The 27,427-nt window shown below is 35.3% G+C and overlaps 1 protein-coding gene across 2 annotated transcripts; it reads left to right on the top strand.

Annotated features, from left to right (window-relative positions):
- Positions 1–21,725: 21,725 nt before the first annotated feature.
- Positions 21,726–26,445, top strand: LOC119538494. 2 transcript variants are annotated; one of them, XM_037841473.1, is made up of 2 exons: positions 21,726–23,329; positions 25,449–26,445. In XM_037841473.1, exons 1-2 carry the CDS (start codon positions 22,342–22,344, stop codon positions 25,469–25,471), a joined length of 1,011 nt encoding a protein of 336 aa, XP_037697401.1. In that variant the 5' UTR covers positions 21,726–22,341; the 3' UTR covers positions 25,472–26,445. The 2 variants fall into 2 exon arrangements, with proteins under 2 accessions (XP_037697401.1, XP_037697411.1); XM_037841483.1 differs by lacking the exon at positions 25,449–26,445 and having other exon boundaries at positions 21,980–22,111; positions 23,146–23,618.
- Positions 26,446–27,427: the final 982 nt, after the last annotated feature.

Below are 27,427 nucleotides of genomic sequence, written 5' to 3'. Positions count from 1 at the left end.
TTTTTTAAACATAGAAGATGCTTTCCTTTCTAGAAAACAAATATGTTTTACCTTAAAGTCCCATTTGGGATGTTTAATGAATAAATGAATTCAATATGGGAAAAATGTCACTAAGAGAAAAAGAAATATTTAAGAAAAACATCTAAAATGTTCATTTTTTAAACTAAAAATGTTTCGTTTTTCAAAAAGACTAAATTAATTACTCAGCACAAATTCATTTCACAACAATCTGTGGGAAAACAGAGTAAACTTTATTTGAAATCTCAACAACTGAAGAGTTCAAGTAACTTGACATATTTTTCTCTATATTCTGCAGCTAGACAAACCTGACATTCTTAGTTAGATTTGTTGACTGAAGGCAGATAGTTTTATTTACCTTTTAAAATCTCTTTCAAGATCTAAGGAGAAAACACATTCTCTCATAATCACAGTTCAATTCATAATGGCTGTGTTCTTTCAGCTATTCATATTTAGCATGGAGTTCCAATCTCTAAGTCTTCTACATAGCAAATGTATCTAAAATACATGAATTCAGGAATATGTATTTTGGAATACATGAATATAGCATAAATAAAAATTGCAACAAAGACAAACAAGGGTGGGGACAAAGCAGAGTCAGTTATATGTCTAAAACTTATTCTACGATGGGTCTTTGATTGGATATAAATTTGGTACAAACTTTCTTTGTTAAAGCCAACTTGGAAAGGGGTAATTTTGCAAATGCACAATTACTGTTGTCCCTGAGATTTAAAAGATGGTAACTGTGCAGAAGAATTACATTTATAGGAACAGAAAAGATTCCCACATAAAAGAAACAGTGTGATACAGTGAAAAAAAATGTCTTCTCAGCATCCTTGAAATAGACACAGCTACTTTCATAGGCTTTTGTTTTTTCCATATATTAAACTAATCCTATTCATCAAGGCACATTTCAGAACTATTCTGAGAGAAATAGTAATGTCCTACCCCTATTTATCTGAATCTCATTACACCTTGTTCATCATATATCCTTACAGACCTATAATACTGCACTCCTATAATTGTTATCCCAGACTTCAAGCTCCTGGAAGGCTGTGACTGAATCTTAAAAAACCCAGTAACACAGTGACTTGGAAAGAGTTGGGAAGATGTGTTCAAAAGATACAAACTCATTGATATTTAATTTTTTTAAGTATTTCAACTAATGTATTGACTTTAATATGTCAAAACAGACTTGAGCTTTAAAAATACAAATAGTTATTGATTAATTTAATAACTTGTTTCTAGGTCACTTTAAAAATAAAAACTTATTTGCCATGCCACAGATTTCAACCACAGAATTCACTAATCCCAGGGAGATTCATCTTTTCTTGACAGAACAAGCTATAACCTCTCTATCATTCAAAGTCCAACTTGCCATCTTTAATGATGAATTAATAAAAACCCTAGCTTTTTTCTAACCACTTTTAGCAGCCAACACCTGGCTTTTGCTATCACAAGAACGAGTATCAACTTTATTTAGTCATTTGGTCAATGAATCCTTAATTTTTGCTTAAGATACTGCTTCTTCACTCTTTCGCTCACTGCTAAATGCAGATTAAAGACAATTTTGTTTCAGATTAAAGGTTTCATGATATATATAGGGTCCCAGTAACACTGGGCCTTGAAGCAAAACTCAATAAGTTAGCCCTGAGTCAGGCCTTTTAAAATATATCACATCTATGAACCTCAGTATACTTTTTAATATACTGATATTTTCAATAACACATAACAGTCTCTTTATTCTGATTTCTTCCTTAATGAAATTCAAATTTTATGTTTTTAATAGTTTTGTTTTCCTACTGAATTTGGAAGGTTGTATGCTATGTATTGAAAGCAACAAACTCAAGAATTTATTTGGAGCCCACATATTTATTCAGATTTCCTGCCCATCACCCTAGTAAGAGATGGACCCAATTAAATGTCACAAGCTGCCAATGTGCTTTCTCAGTTTTCCATTGAAGACAACATGATTAGCTAAAGGTGGTTAATTTGATCTGTATGATTAGGCCTTTAAAAACATCAGAAAAGAATAATAAAATGCATGTTGGGAGCTAGGTTTATTTTATATTTTAAAAATAATTTTATCAATTTTAAAAATGATCTGTTAGGAAAGATGATATTTGAGCATTATCACATCATCCCAATTTCCTTTTCCACATGCTTAATTTCAGGTCTTTAGTTAACTCAATATTGTCCTACCCTGATGTCTCTGTATAAAATTGCCATACTCTATCATTCTCCATCTCCTTTCCCTGCTTTAAAATTATTCAGAGTACTTAATATTGCCTGATGTTAAATTTTGTATTAATACATATATGTATTTATTTTCTGTCTTACCTTCTTAAACATAAGGTCCATTAAGATAGGGATTTGTCTACCGAATTGCATTATCTCTAGCACTAAACAATGCCTGGAAGATAATATTCAATAATGTTTTGTTGAAAGCATAAATACAACTTACTCTTGAAGCTGGATCTTTACACAATTTAAATTTCTTTTTTATTTTAACATTTTTACTGGATCCAAGTTGCTTATTTTTCATGGAGCCAAGTATTCCTTTTCCCCCAATTTGCTTGAGTGTTTAGGTACTTACCACGAACTCTTCCTAAATTCTTCCGTAAAACTACAAAACCTGGTCCAATACAATTTTAACAGGAGTAAACGTACCAGGCAATCTTTCTCATTTTTTGGAATGTCCATACTGTTGCTCTCTAGTCTCACACCCCAGCCTCAGCTGATTGCTCAGTAGGTCAGATGAGCAGCTGTTGTCCTCTTCCCAGTGGGAATTCCCTTTGCCTATTCCCCCACGTTGTCTCCGTTGATTCCATGATGCCATATGCTCCTATTTATTCCATTTTCAGGGGAGCACATCCTCCATTTCTTCTTGAAAAACAGCCCATGGTAGGTGTGGTAAACTGACTCTAGGGTGATCCCCCATTATCTCCATCTCTTAGTATTCACACTTTTGTATAATATCCTTCCTTTGACGTGGACGTGACCTGTGACTTACTTCTCACCAATGGAATACAGCGAAGACTTCGGATAGGACGTACATTATTACATAGGATTCTAGCACCCATCTTGCCGTAGTCACTTTCTCTCTTTGCTGGGTTGAGGACATAAGCTGCCTTGTTGGGGAAACCTATGAGGGAGGAAGCTGTGGTGGCTTTTAGAAACTGTGGGCAACCTTTAGGAACTGATTTCAGCCTCAGGCTGTAGATAGCAATAAACCCTGAAGCTCTTGGTTCTGCAAGGGACTAAATACAGCTTATCAGTACTAGAGTAGGGAAGTTGAGCTTCCAGATAAGAATCGAACCCTGGCCAACACTTTGATTGCAGCCTTGTAAGACACAGAGCAGAAGACCCAACTCTGCCATGCCTAGACTGCTCACCTATAGAAACTGTGAGATAATAATTGTGCATAGTTTTAAGCTGCTAAATTTGTAGTGTTTTACACAACATAGAAAACAAATGTAGTAATTACGTGAGTCCTTTATGTATATAATTTTTTCTACCCTACCATTTAATCTGGGTTTGACTGTGCACATAAGTTCTATAGAAAGATTATTTTCTTTCAGAATTTTGAATGCATTGTTTCATTATTTTTTACTGTCCATTGTTGTTAAGTAAAAATAGCTTTATGTTTTCTGCATTCTACTAAATTTGTAATTACCTACTTATTTTCTTCATACCCTTCAAAAATGTTTTCATATCTCTCATCCATTTGTTGCCTTTCTTTTTTTCTTCTTGTTCTCATGTGTTTATAATTTTCTTTTATTTCTTTACCATTTTGGATTAGGATGAAGAGAAGTACATCTGTTAATTCCCCTGCTTACACAGCTATTTTACATACTACTTTGAGGTATTGTATCTATTGGTCTATCTGGGTCCTATTCGGTGATAATGATAATTTAATTTTTCTTATTACTTTCCACACAAATTTCTTATTAGCAAAGAAAGTTAAAGGGCTACTTTTCAGGAGATGAGGAAATTTTAATGCCTCATTTGTATTAGTACCACTTATCTTCTGGATCCTTTACTTTTTTTCTTTTTTTAATGTCTCTGTCATTGACCATCCTATTCATTTTCTCATACTTATTTTTCCTCTATTTGTTTCTTTTTCTCATTTTGAGTAATCTTTCTTTTCAATCTAGACCAATGAAGGTCTCTAAGAAGAAAGAAGTTTGTAAAAGCACGTACAGAACTATGGTGTTCTCAGAGGAGAACAGTTGCTTCTGACATTCCTATCAGCCATCCTACCTCAGTAGCTGCGCTTCTGAATTTAGCATAACTTAAATTACAAGGTATTCAGAGATGTTAATAGAAAGAGACTCTACATGTGCATATTTTAAGAGAGGAAAAAAAGGAACTTTTTCTATTTTTAAAGACTTGAGGTTTTGAATGTTTAATCCAGGTAGTCCACTCAAAAATTGTCCATGTTAAATGGAATAAATGCTATGGCTCCCTAAGTGAAAACATTAAACAATTCAAGAAATATCACAGTTAGCTTGGTGTTTTCACAGGAATAACAATTAATTCTTTAGTGCATGCCCTTATGGAATCATATAATGAAAAGGAAATAAGGTACAAATATGTATCTTTTGGTGTCTGGAAGCTATTAGAGGTGGAACTAGAAGGAATAGGTGAAAGGAAGCCATAAATAATTCACTTGTGTAAATTCAAGAGTTACTTATATGCACATTACAAATATTAAATTGGTCACAGACTTCTGAAAGGTAAGTTAACACGGTGCTAAATGGTATAGACAATCACCTATTCTAAGAAAAATCACAGTTTAGTTCTTGGTCTGTTTTCCATAAATTATTTGGCTGGATAATGAAAACCCCTAATCTTTAATAGAAGTTGGTTTCCTTTTATACACAATTTATTCAGAATGTTCAGCAAACATACTATTTTCACACTTGAATAACAGATTGATGTGATACATGCAAATTTATGTAACATGTTTTGAGATCCCCAGAAATGATTTTGTTTATCAAATGTGGCATTTAATATCCCTCCACCTCTAATGGGTCATGTTTTAGCTCCATCTATATTCATCCCAAACAACAAATTTCCTCAGGTTTTTAAAATTATTTTACCTTATAGCCTAGATTGTATCATAAAATAATTTCACTTTATGGGCTCTATAGCACTCCTGTAATTCCATTTTCCCAGCTTATTTTGTCACAGATTTAAATTAAGATGTGAAATTATTTGACCCAAGTCATGCAGTAAATTAGTGAACCAAGCCTCAATCTGTGACTCACATTTCTGATCCATTTTTTAACCTTTTAAAGCAATACTTAAATACTTTAAATGTTTTTTAAATGTTGCATTTTTTTATCAGAGCATTCAACTACTTATCTTCCCCAAATATTATCTGTTCCTTATCATTAAATGCTGTAGGTGATTACTACTATCTGCAAAAACTATGTTTTATGTTTTTTAAAGAGGATCTCTTTGTGGGTTATATTTGATTTTCAGTGCTGTGACCTTGTCTTGTCTACCACAAATGTGTATAGATGCCATAGGTCACCATATACCCTTTCTCACCAAGTGTATCTCTGTCCTAATTCCTTTCTATTGTCAGTGACATTTCTGAATGTCCTCAACAGTAATCAGAAGACTATAAAAATACTGAAATAAAAAGTATACATAAATAAATCCTTTTCATCTTTAGAATTTGCAAGTAGTAAAGAGATGCAGAAACTGATTTTTAAGTTATGCATATTTCATATCTCAACATTTGTCCATTTTATGTTTTTCTTGAGTAAAGTATATGTAGATAATTGCTACATTATTGAGTAAAGTGTATGACCATTCCCCTAGGTTTTCAGTGTAGGCACTCATCAAATCCTAAAAGTAGCATCATGTAAAGGCATAAACTAATTTTTGACAATGAAAATAAAGAGGAACAAAGAACTTAGAATAATTTGTGTTTACCCTGCCATTCTTTTGCCTTAATTCAAAGGCTAGCCTATAGCGACATGAATCACATAAAACTTGTTTTAGCTTTTAATGTAATAATAACTTTCTTTGGTGAAGAAATAATAAAATTTATGAAAAATTTTTGCAGAATGCCAGTTTAGAGGGTGTGTTTTCTTTTTCCTTTTCACTTATGCTAATATTCCAAGCTTTTCTGCTTGAATTTCAAGATCATCCTTAATTCTTTCCTATCTTACCTAAATAATTATGTTCTACTGTCAAATATGTATTCATCACTCTATCAAAGCCAGATTCTAGACTCCCATTATACTGAAGTGAATATCTGGTATTTTTTGAATTCCCAACATCATTTTCATTCAGGGTCTTCATTCTTCCACATGATTAGATGTCAGTCACATTGACGCCATCAATCACACGGCCCTGGTCTCCCCAAACATGGACTGGACATTTGACAAAAATTAGCCAATCATTAATATCTTCCTGCCATACTGATTGGTTCAGAGTTGTTAATTGACCCAAGTCAAGTTACTCAGTCATCTCCCAAAACTTTGCTGGTGCCATAAAAATATGTGTTTTCTTCCCTCTGAGATTATTAACCATAAGGATAATAAAAGCTTGGAGAGATTCATGGTTCTCATTTACTGCCACATGGAGAAAGCTTGATTGAACTGAAACTAAGAAAAACAGGAAAGCAAACAGAGATGACGTGGGAGGAATATGAAAGAATTGATGGCATTCCTTGAGTACCTGGAGGACTCTACATTTCAGTTATGGGAAAAAATAGATTCAAATGTTTTTTATGGGCTTAAGCAAGTTTGAGTTGGGTTTCTGTTACTTAACAATAAAAAAGCCCTAACCAATACACTATGCTTATTTGCTTATTTACACCTTTTCTTAGAGGGAATATAGGTCCTGTTTGGACTGGGAAAGTCCCAATTAACAACTGTTCTTCTATCATCCTAACCCATTTACTATCCCTTTCTGAATTTTCCCTTTCTTTAATGAAGTAGTATTTTTAATAATTACACTAACATACACCAGGAAAGGATTTGGTAGACCTCCACTTTTTACTTTGCTCTTTTGCTGTGAACTCATCATCTGGATTGTTAGATCTCTGTACATTGTATAGTTTGTACTTTCACATCCACACGAATCTGAAAGATGACCACCAACAGCCTATGAGCCTATTTCAATTTTCTTTTGTTTTCCACACTCCATGAAACCTAAACTCCATTTTCAAGGACAGTACATAGCTGTGGATAAAGTCAATTGCCACAGATGCAAATATCTAACTACTTAGGTCTCCAGTAGTAGTGGGGCAAGTATTCAATACTGCTACCCCTGCCAGCTGTTGTGTCATGGTGCATGTTATGCAAAATGCATAAAACCCTTTGGGAAATTTTGGAAATTCTAAATGGGATGTACATGAAATATCTCCTGGAAACAGAGGCTCACAACTTCAGAGGTAAAGAGTATAAAGATTCAGCTTGAACATTCTTTATATTAATATAATGCTTTATCATCTTTTGGTATATACAAATATTTATTTTATTTAAACTACTTGCAAGTGTTACAGAACAGTTTTGTTTCTTTGTTTGTTTAGAGAAATATCAATGGACTCAAAAATCCAAAATACTTGTCCAGTGAAAAATTAGGTATACTAAATTTCTATTCTAAATTTAGCAAACATTCAATAGAATCATGAATAAACCAAATTTACTCAATAAATTTTGTCTCCTAAAAATAGTCAGTGAAGAAAGGCACTCTGAATGAGAGCAAAAAGGCACTGCCTTAGAAAATATTTGAGCAGAAATATTTATAAATTCCAACATAAACAAATAGAATTGAGTGTATCTTCCATTTAGCAGAATTGGTTCTGAGCACACCAAGTTCATTAGAATCAGTACCAAGATCATTTTATTAATAAAAAATATTATTCTCTGCAGCAAAGAATCAATGAAGGTATCAGTAATTTCAAATTTAGAAAATAAAATAGCTCATTGAATAATGAGACTATTTTTAAAAATGTATTCTTCAAAAAATGTTAGTTTCATAAAGTCAGAGACAAATTTAGTCAAGAAATTTAATAAAGATTGCAAATCTGTCCCAAGAATAATTATTTTTCATATATATATAGCCAGTGTTCAGATAATTAATATAATTTTTTCTTTATTTATAAATAGATAAAAACTTTTAAATTTTATTTTTGAAAAATATATTTGAATAGAAATATTTTAATTTAGGTCTTCATATGATAAAACTCATTTGTTAGTCAATAAATATAAATTTTGAAAATAATCTATATATTTTTAATCAATTTTATTAGCCTCTTTCCTACACCTTTCACTTTCAAATAACTTTTGGCTAGAACAAATGAAATTGTCACCCTAAAAACACTGGATGCTGTTTATACTGCTTCCCTTTCTAAAAGTGTCTTGTATGAGGAACTGCTATTCATTCTGGTTTTATGAGTGATTTTTCAAAAAATAATTTTTATAGTTTCTCATGTTTTCCAAATTATCTAAAATATTCATGCACAACTTCAATATTCAAGAAAAAGTATTATAATGCCTTCCTAAATATTCTAATCCCCCTTCACTGTTTTTCTTTTTCCCTTCCTTCCTTAGATATGTAAGTCCCTAACATTTTAGATACTCTCCTATGTACTAGGGAGTCAGAGTATTACTGTAACATTTTCTCTTAACTGGAGAAACTCAAATAATAAAGAGATATGTGAAAAGTGAAATTTGAAAGCAATTTTAAGATGATGGCAACCTTTTATACAGCAATAAGGAGATTATACAGCATTTCTGCATCTATAATCTATTATGAACCCTGAAAATACCTTGCAAGATAAATATTATAAACCCAGGTTTAGAGCTTTATCATTGCTGGAGTTATCCAAGCCCCTCACTTGTGAAAAGTGGAATTCAGCTATGAATCCAGAACTTCTAATTCTAAAAGCTATGCACTATTGCAATACTTGATCTTGCAGGTGGGTGGGAAAACCTATTTGGGGATCAGAATGAGTTTCCAAAGAACTGATATTTGAGCTAAATTTTAAAAAATAAACAGAAACTTAAAACATACTAAGGAAAAATGTGAAGAACAAAGAACATTTTAGATCATTCTGTAAACAAATACAAATTGTGAAGGAATAATATTTATTGTAAGGAAACACACACACACATACATACACACACATTTTTCCCTCTATATTTCTCTTCCCTAAACCACTGTCCTTTGCAACTAACTCCCAATACAAGAAGCTGGGAATTTTTTGCTTACTGACTCGGGGGAAGGGTGAAAGAGAAGAAATAGTTCAAGTGCTTCATTTCGCTGTTTTACTTTTGAAAGTATAAACTCTAGAGGTAAAAGAATGAAGAGTAAGGATTTTTTAGGAGGACAGGCTTCACCTACCTTCCATCCCCCACCCTTGGCTGGCAAACTAGAAAGTTGGGGGAAAGGAGAGTTATAGAGAAAGCATTAAGAGTAAAAGAGTTTGTCTCACATGAAAAGTTCTTGACCCTCTGCCTTCCCAATGAGGCGGGATTCCCAAGGAGAACCTCACAAAGCTCAGTTGTTTATTGTTGTGTTTAAAATGTGGTCTAGGACAACTTAGACATTTACCATGGCCCTGTGTAAAATGAGAGGAGGAGTATGAACCTCTTGTCTTCAAGCTACAGAGACTTCCCAGACTTCATTGGGCCAAAAGAGAGGAAAAAGGACAATATGGTGAGAACTTCCAAAAGCCATGACAAGGACCAAGGGAAGGTGCATGACTGAGCAGATGCTTGAAGGGACTGAAAGATCTATTGTCAGATGGGGCCACTTCCAAATGTTTTCATACAATAAAAGCTCCAGAATTTATACACAGCATTGGAGAGGACAGGCCTAAAATTGTTCTGCTTATGTTTTCACCTGATAATAAGAGTTATGTCTCAAAATAGAAATTAAAAAAACTTAGGGATATTACATTTATATATTTATACATGCATTTGTGGACAAGTTTTATGTGAACAGTAATATGTATGATCTGTTAAAACTATGGCTATTGCATAATGTGTGTGAAGAAATAACCAGAGAACAGGCTAAAGAGATCATGTATGGGTCAAATTGAGATAGGCCTGACAGTCTTCTCCTAAACATTTAGAATTTAGATACTAGCGTTTAACGATCTATTGAGGATTTGAAGTAGCAGAGTGACATTATCAGAATACTGTGCTTATGACTTGTGCCATGGAATTATGTTTAACTACCAGCAAATATTTTTCACTAACTCTTTATATGTGGAGTAAAATCATCTTAGTCTTATGACACAACTATATTTTTACCTCTTTGAGGATACATCAGAAAATTATCCTCTTTTTCCTATTTTTTCACCTGTTTCCCAACTCTCACATAGGAAAGAAAAAAAAAAATACATTCCCAAGGAATATGCTAAAAAAGAATTTGGAATGAAACAAGTTTATATGGGATTGCAGTGTTGGGGTCCTCATTTCCCTTCCTTTTGGTATTTACCTCACAGATTCTGGTTTCACTGCCCATAGCCGCCACAGATCTCATAGCCCAAAAATCCCAAGGGTACATGATTCCTTGTCTGCTTTTCACTGGCACAATGTATGTAAAACTAAAGGAGTGGGACACAAACCTATGGGAAACTATATTATTAAATGATGGACATAAACATAATCCACTTCAGAATATTCATATTTCTGATCTGCTTTCCAGAAGATTAAAATTCATGTAGTTCCTGCTTACCAGAAACTTAAAAAAAAAAAAAAAAATGAAAAGAAAAGAAAAAGTAGAGTGAAGAGATGAGGATTACTCCCCTGGGATCAGTTCCTGGTACATTATAGGTAGCGGAGGTAATGATGGATTTCTTAGATGGAAAGTGAAATTCTGTCACTGTTAGAGCTAGGTATTTGCATAGATATAAACAATTCAGATATTGTGCTCTGCCTCATCATTTCCATAAGGGAAGGATTATTTTGCCATTCTGAGCTTTATATATCATGCTGAATATAATAGAGAATACATACTATTGGATAGCTGAAAAATACTGCATGAATAAAATATCTAGACAATAATAATAGAAAAAAAATAGTAATTAATTTGTTATTTATGACAGTATCTTCTGTGATTTGTGGCAGCTACTAAATGCACTGATTCCCAGATCATAACTCCAAAATTACCAAAATTGAAATTAAAGGCCATGATGCCAAATATCTAGATGGTAAATAGACACCTGGAAAGAGAGGTGAGGGCACTAAAATAACTTGTCAATGATTACTGTCACAGTGTCCCTCCGTTTCCTCTTAAAAACAAATGATTTATTATGCCTTTGTATTTGGAGAAGCAAGGCTATAAGAGCCTAAGTTCATTTAGTCCATTGTGTTAACTGCATGGAAATGTGCAAAATACATATATTTTGAAAACCAGGTCAAAAGGGGTAGACTACTAGAAAGTGCACTGAACCTGCAGCCTCTGGTACACATTTCTAGTTCTATTCCTGACTAACTGGGAACAACAGCAAGAACACAGACCTGTAAAATAATTACTAAAACGTTTACTACAGAATGGATTTGAAGGCTAGTGATAGCAAGAAACATTATGAGGTTGTAAGAATTAAGTAATTCAAACATTAATTTTGAGGGCCCAGGGAAAACAGAGCACTTGTTTCTTCCTTAAAATGAGTCCTAGGCTGCCTGTCTCAGCCAGGTAACCAGGGAGAGCTGTCCCAAGAACTCACAGAATTAACTTTTTCACAGGGGAGAAGAAAACCCCTTTATCCTCACCTTTGATTTCATGTATCTTAAGTTCTTTACCATGTATTCTCCTTTGATCTTCACAGATCCATTAAGAAAATTAATTTGATATTTACCTCCTTTTCAAACACCAAACTAAATTGCCAAAATTTCCACAAAATTTTGACTATTCTCTACAAAGAAAATAATCTCAAATTATCACATACTCTTTATAAGCTTCAATATCATCTTTTTCATATGTTTAACACATTGGATTGCCTTTAGTATTGTCAACCATCATGTAACAAATTCTGCTCTACCATAAAAATTTATTTTTATGCCCACATCTATCATTACTGGTTGCTCTTATTTTTAAAATTAGACTTTGATTTTTTAAATAGATATGTCAATCATTTGCCCCTACATGGACTAAATGTTCTCCATATTTTTAAAAAATATTCTTTACAAGCTATTTAGTTATTTTACCAAAAAAAAGAATATGGAAAAATAAAATGTATCATTATCTACTTACGATACCTTATACCTTCTCTCAGTTGTTTTAAGCAGATCATAATCTTATTTATACTCAGCTTTTTGCACTTTGTGCTAATTTACATAAGCATTTCTAAGTTTTTATCATTTAATTATAATAGATATTTGTAAGGTACTCAGTTTTTAAATTGTTAGGAAATATTTTTGGTTCAACTATAAAAATCTATTTAAAAATATGTATTAAAATTAGTGTTTTTTTTTTTTTTTTCTTTTGAGCTACATTTGGGGGCCATATTACTAAATGGGGAATTATTAGGCAAAAAAGTTAATTATGTGCTCCTTTCAAGGGAAAAGTATATATCCTTTCCCACGTCTGTGCATACTGAGTTATTTTAAATATTTTTCTACTTTAATAAGTAATTCTGATTTAATTTTAATTTTAAGAGATTTTTAGTTCTGTGCATATTTTTTCAAATATTGATGCAATTATAGAAGATGGTCCTTACTATTTTTCAAATATGAATCAGATCATTTCACACCTGTTTTCCACTGCAATTAGAATACATTTGCATTTCTGCAACTTAAAAATCCATACCTGAAATGGCTTATGCTTATCTTTCACACATTCTTTCTATCCTCTCCTCCTCCATCACCCCTCACTGGAAAAACTGGCCTGTCTGCTTCTCAAACTCTGCTCACTGTTTTCAGCTCAGGTCTTCAGCACATGCTTTTCTAGGCTACTCCAGGTTATTGCATGGTTGCCTCTTTCCTGTTGTTCATGTCTCATTTGAAATGCCACATCCTCCCGATAGTCCTTCCTATAAGGGTCAGATTTCTGTTCTGTGGCAAAACTAGGAAATAGACACCAGGCCATCTTCCACATTCCCCATCTCTCCATTGCTCTTGTCTGTCCTTACTTACCCAAGGATTTCTCCATCCTTGTGGGGTTCCCCAGGGGCCACCAACTTGACATTTCAGACTCAGGTTGGATGTTTTACAATATAAGAAGGATACAATAAATGGTTGCAAAGCAAAATTTGATTAAAAGCATGATTAGAAGTGTATGTAGTCACTAAAATCAAAATGGTAATGACACTGAAAAATAATGGATCATTGTAAACTTTAAAAAGATACAATAGGAAGTTTCTATACAACTTGTGAAGAGAAAAATCTATAATCTCTCATCTCCCTTTCTATGATTAAAACAATGTTTTAAATTAAAACATTAAAAAGTTAATTGTGATTATCTCTGGATGAAAGAATCATAGATTTTCTTACGTTTTACTGCCCTTTTGCTCAATTTCTAGTATAAATGACCATGTGATATATTTAACACTAAAATTTGGGTTTATACTCCCCAAATATATTTCAACTCAAAGTAATTTGTATATCTATATCTAATAAATTTGCCTGTATATGTATACTTACTCAGAGATAAATATTTTTATTTTTACTCCCAGAATTTATTCAGAATCATTTTAAATGAGGTTTAATTGTTGTATAGCTAACAGAGGTTCTTTTTTCCAGTTCAGTCCCAACATTTAGATATTACTAATGTCTGTTTTAACATGGATAGCTATTACTTAACAATCAGATACTTGGCATCAAATTATCATGATGAATTATCAGGAGTCATATTTCTAGGCCAAAGATCATGTAAATTTTTATAGCCCTTAATATACATTGCTCACTGGTACATCTTTTTTCATCAGATGGTTTTGTGTTCTTTTCCATCCTCAATTTATATGTAGTTTTGACTTGTCATGACAATGATTGACATTTTCACAATTTCTACTTTACTACAATACTGTTTTGAGTGAGAATCCTCCCTCTTGCCTGGAAAATTTTAAAACTGTCATTTTTTTATATGAGATGTAATATGGTACCCACCTGTATTTTGTCCTCAAAGTCCTATTTTTTGCATAGATTATCATATTTTATTCTACATACATAGAGTTCCTTTGTAAAATATTTTCCTAGCTGATATTTTAATGTCCTCAATTTTGCCTTCCATTTTGCAACTATCTGCAATTTATTTTCCTTTGTAAATTAATATTAGAAATTTATTAATTTATTTTACATTTTTTTCTAATGACATCAAAATCTCATCTTTTTCAGTTTTCTGCTTTGTATTTGTCTCTTCTTTCTTTTCACATAAATCAATAATTGAGATTAGAAAGTTCTACATTCAGTCTCTTCTTGCTTTTGTATTTGTCTTTTCATGCATTTTTTCACTAAGATTATCATAAGTTACTGTCACCTGTTACTTGTTATTTGTTTGATCATGATTGAGTTCTCATGCACCATTCGATGTGTTCATGCAGACTTCATTGTACTCCATGTTCATTACTTATTCCTCCTTTAGTTTTGACATATATTGATCTGAACTCTTAAGATTTCCTTCTTCCAGAATAGTCAATTTTATCTTTTTTATTTTTGGCAAATAATTATCTGAGTACATGTCAATTCTCCTTTCTGGTTTCTTCTATATTGAGTATACATAAACTACAGTCAATATGACTGTAGGTATTATATTTCTTTTTCTTTCACTCTATTTGTAAATATTTATAACTGTTGACATTTTAGGGTCATCACCATCAAAATGGATTTTTTCTGGAGATAACCATTTGGGTTTTCTGAAAAGTCAGAAAAAACAGAAATGTAAATGTTTATACATGAGTTTGTGAATTATCATTTCCAAGATAAGTTTAAAAATCCGTTTTCTGGGTCAGTGTACTCTATGATACAGTTCCTTATTATCACAATTTAGACTATAACACATTTATTCAACACATTCCTTCCTCAGAGAGCTTTGGTTGATAGCATACTAAAATCTCACGTTGGAGAAAAATAGTTTATATTGATATGAGTAAAGCCAGACTCTTTGTATTTTTAAACTTCTCACTAGTTTTCTACTTCTAGTTTCAATACTTACACAATCTCAAAATAAAACTAGATTTGTACATTTGTGCAGGCATCCCATGAAAAGGTCTGCAAAGCAGACAAGTGTATTAGTTAGTGTTCTCTAAGGGAACAGAACCAACAAGAGCTATCTGTAAATATGAAATTTTATAAAAGTGTTTCACACAACTGTGGGGATGCACGAGTCCAATTTCTGTAGGGCAGGCAGTGAGCTGCCAACTCTGATGAAGGTCTTCAACTCCCCAGAAGAGGCTGGCTGGCTGAAGAAGAAATGAATGCTCTCTCTCTTCTCCCTTAAATGTCTTCAATTGATTGGATTAAACCCAGATGATTGAATTCTCTCATTGTAGAAGGTATACCCTTTTTGATGTAATCAGCCACAGATGCAATCAATTGACTGATGAGTTAATAAACCAGCCTTCTGGTTTATTAACCAGACACAAATGTCTTTGCAGTAACAGTTAGGCCAGTGCTTGCTTGACCAGACACCTAGGCGCCATCACCTGGCCAAGTTGGCACATGTACCTAAAATCACAGTAAGTAAGTCTTTCTCCATAATCCATCTGTAAATAAATTCAACAGGACATGTGCACACACACACACACACACACACACACACACACACACACACTAACTTTCTGAATACAGAATACACAATTTTGCATGGCTATGGAACACAATAGCTGGAACTTATTTTTCAAGAACAATGATGTTAAATTACTGAAAAGAAAATAAAAATTAGCTAAACTAAAAGCATGTATATTTTGTTTCAATAACAAGATGATCATATTCATCAACCCATATTGTTTTCCAAATCCAAAAGAATGCTTTATCAGAGTATCTAAACCAATGTGATTCAATGATATTGAGAAAGAATTTAATGGAGAACAAAATAACCCAAAAGTATGATTTTATGAAGTGCAATTACACCTAAAATTAAAAGAAAATTATTTTTCTTTCTTTATTTATATTTCATTTTCTAAATTTATAAAAACTAAAGATCATATAATTGGAAATGAGAACTGATCTTTCCTAAGTTACCTTCTGAATGTGCCCCTTAGAAGAGACAGAAAAGGACAGGGAGAGAAAAAAGAAAAAAAAAAAAAAATCCATGATTAAATTATCCAGTAACAAGCACAAGTTGGAGTATTTTTAATAGCATATTAAGATCTCTCTGAAATCACTAAGTTTAAAAAATGTCTAGTTTTTTTTATTTAATCCTTTATTAAAAAAGAAGCAATTGTGGAGAATATAAACATTTGTACCGTGCATACCTCCTTCACATTGTAACAAATTCTTGTAACAATAGTTAAAGAAACAGAATGAAATTATTATTTTATATTCTGGGGACTGACTTGAGTCTAACAAATGGGAAACATGGATAGTATACAATTGTAATGGAGAATAATGGGGTTTAATTTAAAATAGTCCAATATTTTTCTCTATTACTCTGAAAGGAAATCTTAGCCTTCTATCTGTAAAATGGTTAAGTACTACACTTCATAAAATATACTTATGATAATTAGAAAAATAATACCTTAAATCACCATGCAGTTGTAGCTCATAGGAAAACATAATTGTAGAGCTGATTAAATTGACTATACAAATAGTGTGTGTAATCCAGAGAATAAAGCTAAGAATTTCAGAAAATGGTTTACCTTGTCTCACCTGAAATGGTATAGCCTAAATCTATGGAGAATAACTATATTTTAAAAACAAGTCTATTCCAATATTCTACAATTTAAATTCCTGAAGTCAATAATGCCATTCAATGTTAATTGGTATTATTATGGAAAATAGATTTCATAGACACATACTTTTAGAAATCACTCATGCAAACAAAATTATATAAGGTTTACTACTTCAGGATTTCACAGTACATTTCCTATGCTAATTTTCATTTTTAATCTCCATAAGGAGGTTTATATAGAGAATTTCTCAATTTTTTCCAGGATCATCCTTGCTTAGCAATTGTGCAGCAATATGATGTTAGACAATTATTCTCATATTTTCAATTAAATTTGTTTTTAAAAATCTATCACATTTTATTACAGAATGGAAATGTATGCAAAGGGCATTTTTGCTTAAAATATCTTAAGAAATATGCCCTATAAATCTAATTGAAGACTGTAGCATATTTTATTGCAGATAATAATGGAGCAATATAAGCAATGATTAGAAGTTATTTTTATTGTAAAATCCGACCTTACTCACACATAGGAGATAATAAAATACCCAGGGGATAACCATTTTGAATCTCAATCATTTTTCAATATCAGTGAGTAATCTAATTATTACCTAGTTTTTGCCAACATGGCAGTTTACTCAATACCACTGAAATTTTATTATCAGCATCTCTAACCTATGTTTATTTCTAGTAAGCATTTGCTATGTAATTATGGATAAAATCAAATCTCTTATGGGATAAACATTGTTAATGAAATAGTCAGAGGAAAGAAACTGCATAAAAACAAAAGACAATGGAGTCTATTTCTGGAAATTTCAGTTAACTTTCTTTCTTATTCCTTAGAATTTCTTCAAGTTTTCCTCGCTGATGTGACTATCATTTTTGGGCTGGTACGGATTGCACATTGCAATGCAATTGTTATTTATTTATATTCAAATAAATTACCTACATGGTATGTAAAAGGAGAGGACTGGTATAAAATAGCTTAATTTGAAGTTATAGTAGTTACTCGTGCATTTTAGCAGTTCCCCTAGTCCTTATTAAAATTAAATATGACAATTCTATCATCCCCAAAGAAGTGTTTTGTTTTGTTTTGTTTTTTAATTCTTCTGGGCTTATAGTGAATCTGATAAGAACGACTAAAGTAGTTTTGTCTATAAATTACTCATTTTGCAAGTGCAAATGCTGAGACTGGGAGAAGGTGATACAGCACAGACTGGACTGAACTTTTTTCTCTCAGTCCATTTTTACCACCACTATACCACTCTATTAATGACATTGGATAAAATGCTCTAATTTCTTATTTCCTGTGTCTCTCTGATGATTTTGTTCACTTCAACTTGGACTTGTTTACTACTTTGACTTTATAAGATCACTTTCTATGTGTTTTGATGTCATCCAAACCAATCTTAACTGACCTCTCAACAGTTCCTTTTCCTCTCCCAAGTAGTGTTTTTCTCTTCCCCAGAAGTCTATCTTTATCCCACTCTTTTTCTTATGCAATATGCCATTCAATGTGCTTTCACTTATGCAGCAGCCAGTGGACTGAATAAGAAACTGGGAGTCTGACTTTAGAACCAGAAAGAACTGGATTTGAATGTTTATTCAACCACTTGGAACTGTGTGACTTTGGGCAAGATGCTTGACCTCTCTCCTCCCTTATGCATCAAAAAAAAAAAAAAAAAAAGGGTAATTGAAGCTAATGACTGTTGATTTATTTATCCAGTAACTCCACTTCTACAATCTGGAATTTTCTCCAAAACCCCACTTTACCATCCCAGTATATCAACTGATGGGACCACTATATTCTCAGTTATTTAAGCCACACAATAAAATCATATGGGTGTCTTCTGAGCTCCCATGCAGTTCCGTGCTCCTCTCTGTACCAAAGCTGGCCTCCCCTTCAGCTGTTCCTTTTAATGCTCTGTTCCCAGCAGTGGTCATCTCTGTTCTGCAATTCTTTATGCCACTAGAACTCTCAATACAGCAAAGTAAATATGGAACAACTATGTCAAAATGTCTTCGAAATATCTAAAGTATTCAGACTTTTTTGTTTTTTTTAAATCTCAAATCTTGGAGGCTCTATTCTCAAGTACAACAATAAATTCACCTGATAGTTTATGGTGCTTAAATTTAAATGCACATTTCTGAGATTTCTAATATGAAAAATAGTTGTCCATTCTACCCGTGGTGATTCAGAGTTCGGGACTGTAGCCACAAGTCAGTGTTGTCTCATTGGAATAGCCAAGTCCCAGAACCTGCCCAGCAGTCCTGCGACCTCAAAAGAACGATTTTTATCAAGTCAATCAAGAGTGGATTTATCTTTCATAAGCAGCCCCAAAATCAGAATTATAGCCTTCTTTAAATAATTCAAAGCAACTCCTTGAAATTCAAGCTAGAATTACAAATATAAATACCTGAAATGAAATACCATAAAACCTTTTATTTGCATTCTTATTTTGGACAATTCGTAAAGATTGGAAGATCTATGACATGGTAATTTCAACTTTGCAGTGACACAAATTTTAAACCTACACTAGCTGGGAGTCTGAAATGTGAATAGAATGCACTTATTGGAGAAGTGTGCCTCATGTGCTATACAGCACTGAAAGTTTGATGAAATTTTCTTCTTCTCCACTTGTGTCTATGCCTTCAATAAGCTTAGTGTAAGTCTGTATGAAGGATTTCTCCTAATTTTTTTGTTTATAGTTTATATAAAATTTGGAAAATTGAATGCTGGGAATAGCTTACAAGATTTTAGTTCCTAACAAAATCAGGAAATAACTTCTCCAAAAATAATCAAACAAACAAAAAATCTTATGTTTTGGTAGGAAAACTATAGTTTTACAGCCACTTGAACAAGATCATACTTGAAGGGAAAGTGGCTTTGTTTTCTTATTATAGAAGTAAAAGAACAATATCTCAATTATATTTTCTAACACTTTCTTAAAGACAGCCTAAATATATCATTATAAAATGACAATTTCAAATGGAACTGTAGTGTGGTAACTCCTATAATTACAATCTGTACACTTTTCTAAGATAGTACTAGTTACAAAAATGTATGAGAAGAACAGAAAGAAGAGTATAATAGCTGGTGGGATTTTTGTGCACCAACAGTGACATTGAAGAGTAAATCCTTTTTGCTGGGATGTGGTAAGGAGGGATGCTCCATTTCTTCTTCTATGAATCATCTCTTTTAACATCACTTCTCTAGTGAATTTCTCCTGTGAGCCATGCTTTCTTTTTTCCAAATTTACTACTGAAAAAATGAGATACCAGTTTTTAAGAACAAAGTCCACAATGATAATGGGACTAAATGGCAGTGATACATGTTCTGTTTTCCAGTTAATCTACTTTATTGTGGTCTCATTTTTGAAATAAAATATTTTTAGTAAATTGCCACAATATACAGTTAATATTCTAAAGTAAACCATTATTCATGTCCATAGTAAACAGGAATTAAATGAAAGAGCCTTAAAATATTTACTAAAGTGATATAAAAATGAATAACATAATATGACGTTGGAGAGAAATCTTAACCAAACACATGGCAAGAACATAAATGAGGAAAGCCCTGGGTGATTAGGGAATGATTATATGATTGAAAGGCTGATTTTTTCAAGGCTTAAATGATATGTCAAATAAAAAAGAAAGCAAACATTTATCCTGCTATCCAAAGAATTTCCAGGATTATTGCAATATCTAGGAATATGACAAGGAGATAGATAAAGAAAAGCCAAAGAAACAGAATTATATAAAACGTATCTTTTGGAGGATAGAAAAAATAAGAAAAAACATGTGAACAAGCAACTGTAAACCATAGTACCCAGTAACCATTATATACTATAAGTTCTCTTAAGAGACATTGTGAGAGGATTTGCTTATTGATTAGCAGGTCACTTAGTTCAAACTCTGTGATCTATGAATTAAATCTTGAAAATTAAGCATACTATGGGCTAATAAAGTAATTATTTTATTTCCCTTAAAGCTGTGTAGCCTATATTAAGTTGAAAAATGCATTCATAAAAAAAGTATAATGACCCAAAGATAAAAGCACCCAATATCCTCTGTAATCTTTCAAACTGCTCAAAAGGTGAGCCTCAACACTTTTGAGCTAGCCAAACCAAAAGATCTCCCATGGAGACATTCTTCTGTGTGCACAGCATGCAGCTGCACTCATGCCTTTGATGTAAGTAAAATATTAACTTCAGTTAGACTAAGTTAAACACATTTTGTTTCCCACAGAGAGCATGATACCAATTAGCTGCCTCTCATCTTATTCTTGGATTTCTCCTCACTTAGAATGACTTTCTGAAGTATATGCAAAAAAAAAAAAAAAAAAAAAAAAAAAAAAATAAAAAAAAAGTTTGATGTATTTTGCTTATTAAATAACTTATCTCTTCTTTTTCCTAATTTATTACCTAACCAACCACTATTTCCATTTATGGCAAATAAAATTTTGCTATTTGAGTGGCCTAATAGAGGCAAACATAGGGTATATGACTTTCAATTTCATGTTTTATATAGAGGACAAATTTAAAGTAAAACAGAAATGTGCACAATATTTATATAATTCAGATTTCTTTTCCACATAATCACTACTTTTATTTTTATCTTTTTCCATTGTCTTTATTATTAAAATATAATTTGTCTGAAAATGAAGTGGGTCCCTTCCCCCTTGGCATGTAACATTTGCAGAGTAAGAATGTTGTGTAAGTGGCATTAAGCCATGAGAAGAAGGAAGTGAAACTGTGGTTATTCGCATCAGCCAAGCATAAACATTATAACAATCAACAATTGCACTGTTTCCAAGTGAAACTTTTTGTAACCAAGTGAAACTTTTTGTAAGATTTCTAAATGCCAACTTTGCTAAATTCTCTTTTGTAACCAATAGCTAACTGCCAACTCTGCTTCTGTTAAAATAGCTTGCTTGCATTTCCAGGATGTAGTTTCTGTCTATATAAGGCACCAGCACACACAGGTGGGGGCTGCTTACTGAACTCCCTGTGTGGAGTGACAGTGAGCAGTCGCTGGCCAGCTAATGAAGACTCTTTAAATTCTGTTTGGCTGTCTCTTACTTTAACTCGCAGACACCGTAACATTTGGAGGCCCCAGCGAGATATCCTCGGCGTTTTCCATGGCTCATCAGTCGAGATAAGGTCTGACTACCGGCCCTCCCCCAGGGGGCACGCGCTGAGAGATGTTCCTCAGCCCCGGCGAAGAACCGAGTGGTCAAGCCTCAAAATTCAAAAATCCGCGTCTGGAGCCATCTGGACATGGGCCCACAATGGTAAGAGATCTCTAATCTGGTCTGGTGGGGTACCCTTTAGGGTCTTTAGGAGGGCTGGATGCAGCCATAACTCTAGAACTGGCCTCGGACCACGACGGTGGCCGGTGGCCTCAGGTTCAGGTTCTGGTTCAGGTTCGGAATTGGTCTCTTAGCACAGACCTAGTCTCTGTTTTGTGTTTTGTTGTTAGTGTCTTTGTTCCATTTCTGTTTTGTCAACCGTCAGTCCCACAATGGGTCAGTCTCCTTCTTCTTCCACTTGCTCTCCACTGCAATGTTTCTTAAAAAATTTCCAGGACTTTCGGCGACGAGCTGCAGGATCAGGAGCCATAGTCAACCCAGGAACTCTCTGGATCCTCTGCAAGCTTGAATGGCCAACTTTTCCAGACTCTAATTGGCCACCCGAAGGCACTCTAAACTTGCCGATTGCCTTCCAGGTTCAGAGAGCTATTTATGGGAAACCGGAACATCCAGATCAGATTCCCTATATTGAAACCTGGATCGACGTCCTCACTGACCACCCTAAATGGCTTAAAGATTGTTCACCACCCAAACCATCCCGAGCACGAAATGTGCTTGTCCTAAAGGGGCAACCCAGAAGGCCCCTGGTCCTTAACTCCCCACAGGCCACCTTATTCTGCAGGGCCCTCTGCCCCCAGCCCAGAGCCCTCTGCCCCCAGCCCGGAGCCCTCTGCCCCCAGCCCAGGGTCCTCTGCTCCCAGTTCAAGGCCCCCTACTCTAAGTTCAGGGGAACCCCTTGTTCCCACTCCAGATTCTCCTATGCCCTGGAAACTCTCTCCAGCCCTCCGCACACCCATTCAGGAGTTTCGTATGGGCCTCATGGTCAGGTCCTTCCCCACACTCAATTACCTCTGAGACAAGTCATTCAGGGCCCACGTGAAGACCCAAAAGCCTTTATAGTCTATGTTCCTTTTTCCACCAGTGACCTGTACAATTGGAAAAATCAAAACCCCTCTTTCTCTCAAAACCCCCAAGGACTAATCTGTTTGTTGGAGTCTGTTTTCTTTACCCATCAGCCCACATGGGAAGACTGCCAGCAACTTCTGCAGACCCTTTACATGTCAGAGGAGAGAGAGAGAATCCGTGCCCAGGGACAAAAATTAGTCGTGGAGCCAGATGGTCTGCCAACCATGGAAGTAGACCACCTCGAGGCTGTTTTACCTATCACCCAACTCCGGTGGGACCCTAACACAGATCAAGGTAAGGAGGCTCTGGAACGGTACCACCAGACTCTAATGGGGGCTCTCCAAGCAGTGGCGCAGAGGCCTACAAATATGTCCAAGGTAACTGAGGTGACTCAGGGGGCCACTGAGTCCCCCGCTGCTTTTCTAGAGTGCCTCCAGGAGGCTTACCGATTATACACCCCTATAGATCTGGAGGCGCCAGAAAACAGACGAGCAATTAATATTGCCTTCATCGCCCAGTCAGCCCCAGATATAAGAAAAAAAAAAGTTACAAAAGTTAGAAGGATTTAAGGGAAAAGTGCTGAGCGAGTTGGTGAAGGTTGCTCAATGAGTCTTCAATAATGGGGAAAGTTCCGAAGACTTAAAAAAAAAAAAAAAAAAGAAAAAAGAGGCACAGCTTTGCATTTCACAAGTCTCTTATCTTAGGTACAATATAACTAAAGGAAAGAGAATGTTGTCTAATAAACACATTCAAGCCATCCTCCAAATTCCAGCACCCCGGACAAAGCGGCAAGTCCGGGAGTTTTTAGGAGCGGTCAGGTATTGCCGGCTATGGATTCTTGGGGCTGCCAAAATAGCCCACCCTCTTTATGCCAGTACTGGGGGGAAGGATGCAGAGCTAACTTGGACTGATAAGAAGGAAGGAGCCTTCCAGACTCTTAAAAAGGCACTTACTCAAGCCCCAGCCTTCGCACTCCCAAATCTCAGAAAACCATTCCAGCTGCATGTAGCCGAGGCACAAGGAACAGCAAAGAAAGTGTTAACACAGCCGTTAGGGCCATGGAAACGGGTCGTGGCTTATCTTTCAAAGCACCTCAATCTGGTTGCGGCAGGTTGGCCTAACTACCTCCCAGCCATTGTGGCCACCGCCTTGCTAGTTAAAGAAGCCTCTAAACTCACCTTTAGGCAAGAACTGCAAATAAAGTTTCTTCAAACCTCAGCTTTAAACCCAGCTACTTTGCTGCCAGAGAATAATCCCAGCCAATCCATTCATGACTGTGTCAAAACCTTAGCAGCAACCACCAACCTGCATGAAGACCTAACTAATCTCCGCTTCAAAACCCAGATGAAACTCTCTATACTGACGGGAGCAGTTTCATTCAAGACAGGACTCGGGTCGCTGAAGCGGCAGTAGTAACAGCCTCCAAGGTATGTCTGCACAAAAAGCTGAGCAAATAGCCCTCACCCAAGCTCTCTGAGGGGCCAAGAAAAAAAGCCTCAGAAATACCAGAGCTTTTAACAGCCCTTTGGCTTCCCAGAGCAGTACACCCGAAGCCAAGGGAAATACGTTTGCTGACCAAACGGCCAAAGAAGCGGCCCCAAAACCAGTGGGGCCCCTTCAAGTCTTGCCCCTCCTCCCACCCCGGGTACTAAAAGTTGCTCCAACTTACTCAGACTCTGAGATCCATCTAGGTCAAGAACTCCAAGATCAAAGTACACACCTGGGAGGGACAAAACTAGCTGAATTGCTAAGAACTAACTTTTACATACCTAAGCTTTTTCAGGTAGCAAAGGAGGTAAGCAGGAGATGTCACGTCTGCGCTTAAGTAAACCTAAGTCATGTAAGTACCCCTGCTACCCCAGGTCACCGCCTAGGAGGTCAGCTCCCAGAAAAACAATGGGAAATAAATTTCACGAAACTGTCTCCTGGACCAGGGGGATACAAGTACTTACTTGTGCTGGTGGACACCTTCTCAGGATGGGTTAAGGCCTACCCAACTCACTCAGAGTCAGCTCAGGTAGTAGCTAAAAAATTATTAGCTGAAATTATCCCTTGGTTTGGCCTACTGGTAACAATGGGGTCTGACAATGGTCCGTCTTTTATAGCCCAAGTTACCCAAAATTTAGTAAAAGCATTAGGAATCAAATAAAAGCTACACTGCATCTACAGACCGCAAAGCTCAGGACAGGTAGAAAGGATGAATTGGACGCTTAAGGAAATCCTCACCAAACTTAAATTGGAGACTGGCAGAGACTGTGTGAGCCTCCTTCTGTTTACTTTGCTCAAAGCTAAGTGCACCCCTTATGTAAAAAGTATTGCTCCATATAAAGCCATGTTCGGCAGGCCACCCCCGCTCCTCCCCAAGTTAGGGGAAGAGCAGCTCGGCTCCCTGTCTAACTCCAAACTTCTCAAGTCCCTACAGGCCTTACACTCTAACTCCAAAAACATCCATCACGCCGTCCATGCCCACCGCCCGAAACCCGACACCACAAAAGAAGAAACCTCTACTGCTGAACCTGGTGATTTAGTGTGGATCAGGAAAAGGAATCCCTCCTCCCTCAAGGCATGCTGAGCTGGACCTTATCAGGTGATCCTAAGCACACCAACTGCCATAAAAGTTGCAGGAAGACCCCTCAGTATGCAGAGGAGAGGAAGATTACTTCTGTTACAAATGGAATTGTGTAACTATAGACCCAAGGAAAAATGTAAACCATTTGTTAAAGGTCACAAGGGATATAAGGTCAGGAGCTCCTACTCAAAATTGTGCAGTTGGAAACTAACCCTGTTACTTATAAACCGCAGCAGTTTTAAAAAAAAAATTCCCAGTGGTTAGGGGGAAAAATGTGGGGATTACGCATATATGTATCAGGGTATGACCCTGGAGTGTTATTCACTATTCAGAAAAGGGCAATTCCAAAACCCTTAAATTCAATAGGCCCCCAAGTTCTCATCGACATCAAAATACCCATAGCAACTCCTCCCCCACCTACCCATTCTCACTATACTGCTGGGAGCCGCCCTTCACTTCCAGAAACAACCCCCCTTCCATCACCTCCAGGCTCTCGCCAGGAGGCTGTATTCAATATAAACAGTTTAGTTAAATTTGTCCAATGATGTATTCAAAGTGTAAAACTCATGGTTTTGCAGTCTCAATATCAACACCTACCTCAGAAGAAACAATGATTTGATTCTCCCTAAAAACCAGTGGGGAATGAAGTGAGTCCCTTCCCCCTTGGCATGTAACATTTGCAGAGTAAGAATGTTGTGTAAGTGGCATTAAGCCATGAGAAGAAGGAAGTGAAACTGCGGTTATACGCATCAGCCAAGCATAACCATTATAACAATCAACAATTGCACTGTTTCCAAGTGAAACTTTTTGTAACCAAGTGAAACTTTTTGTAAGATTTCTAAATGCCAACTTTGCTAAATTGTCTTTTGTAACCAATAGCTAACTGCCAACTCTGCTTCTGTTAAAATAGCTTGCTTGCATTTTCAGGATGTGGTTTCTGTCTATATAAGGCACCAGCACACACAGGTGGGGGCTGCTTACTGAACTCCCTGTGTGGAGTGACAGTGAGCAGTCGCCGGCCAGCTAATAAAGACTCTTTAAATTCTGTTTGGCTGTCTTGTACTTTAACTCGCAGGCACCGTAACAAAAATATTTGGGGAGTTATTGGTAGATAGAGTATAAATTAATTTACTAAAAGGAATCTCTTTCTTAATACATAAAATAATGTGATTTTTTCAAAATATAAATCCCAGTGGAAATTAATACAGGGAAGACAGAAAAGATTTAAGTACCTACAATGGGGCAAAATACATCCAAGAGAAGCTGTAGGAAAAGAATATAAAATTCACAGTTTGGTAGCTTGTCTCTAAAGATGGATGCCATCAACATTTCCCTCCTTATATTCACTGTTTCTCCATGGAGATAGTCTGTTCCTTTACCTCCTGGAGTCTAGGGTGGGCTGCGACTGTTTTTACCAATTGTGCAACTTTCAGCCTCTTGGAATCCAAACTTCTATATAAAAAGTCCAAGCAACTCAACTGTAGTGAGAGGCCATGTAGATGAACACAGAGATACCAGACATGAGTGAAGTTGTCATTTCAGATTCCCAGCCAGTGAAACCTACAAATGTCTCTGTGCCATAACACCACATGACACACATGATGACACCACATGACACACATGAAGCAGGCTCACAGATCCATGAAAGAAGACAAAATTGTTGTTTTAAGCCACAAAGTTTGGGGATGATTCGTTACACAGCAACAGATGACCCAAATAACAGATAGTACCATTTTTTTTTTGAGACAGAAACCAAGAAACATATGGAGATGATGGGACTTAAAAGCCACAGGAAAGAAGAAGGCATAAATTGGAAAAGGAAA

This window comes from Choloepus didactylus, chromosome 1 (assembly GCF_015220235.1).
Source record: "Choloepus didactylus isolate mChoDid1 chromosome 1, mChoDid1.pri, whole genome shotgun sequence".
NCBI lineage: Eukaryota > Metazoa > Chordata > Mammalia > Pilosa > Megalonychidae > Choloepus > Choloepus didactylus.
The sequence above is the reverse complement of the archived record's forward strand: the minus strand, read 5'-3'. Positions and strand labels throughout refer to the sequence as shown.

What these genes read in the sequence shown, in the direction of transcription:
- LOC119538494 (XM_037841473.1), top strand. Translation starts at nt 22,342, where the DNA reads ATGGGTCAGTCTCCTTCTTCTTCCACTTGCTCTCCACTGCAATGTTTC. An exon ending in GGACCCTAACACAGATCAAG is followed by an intron (nt 23,330 to 25,448) that starts GTAAGGAGGCTC and finishes AAACTTCTCAAG; the next exon opens with TCCCTACAGGCCTTACACTC.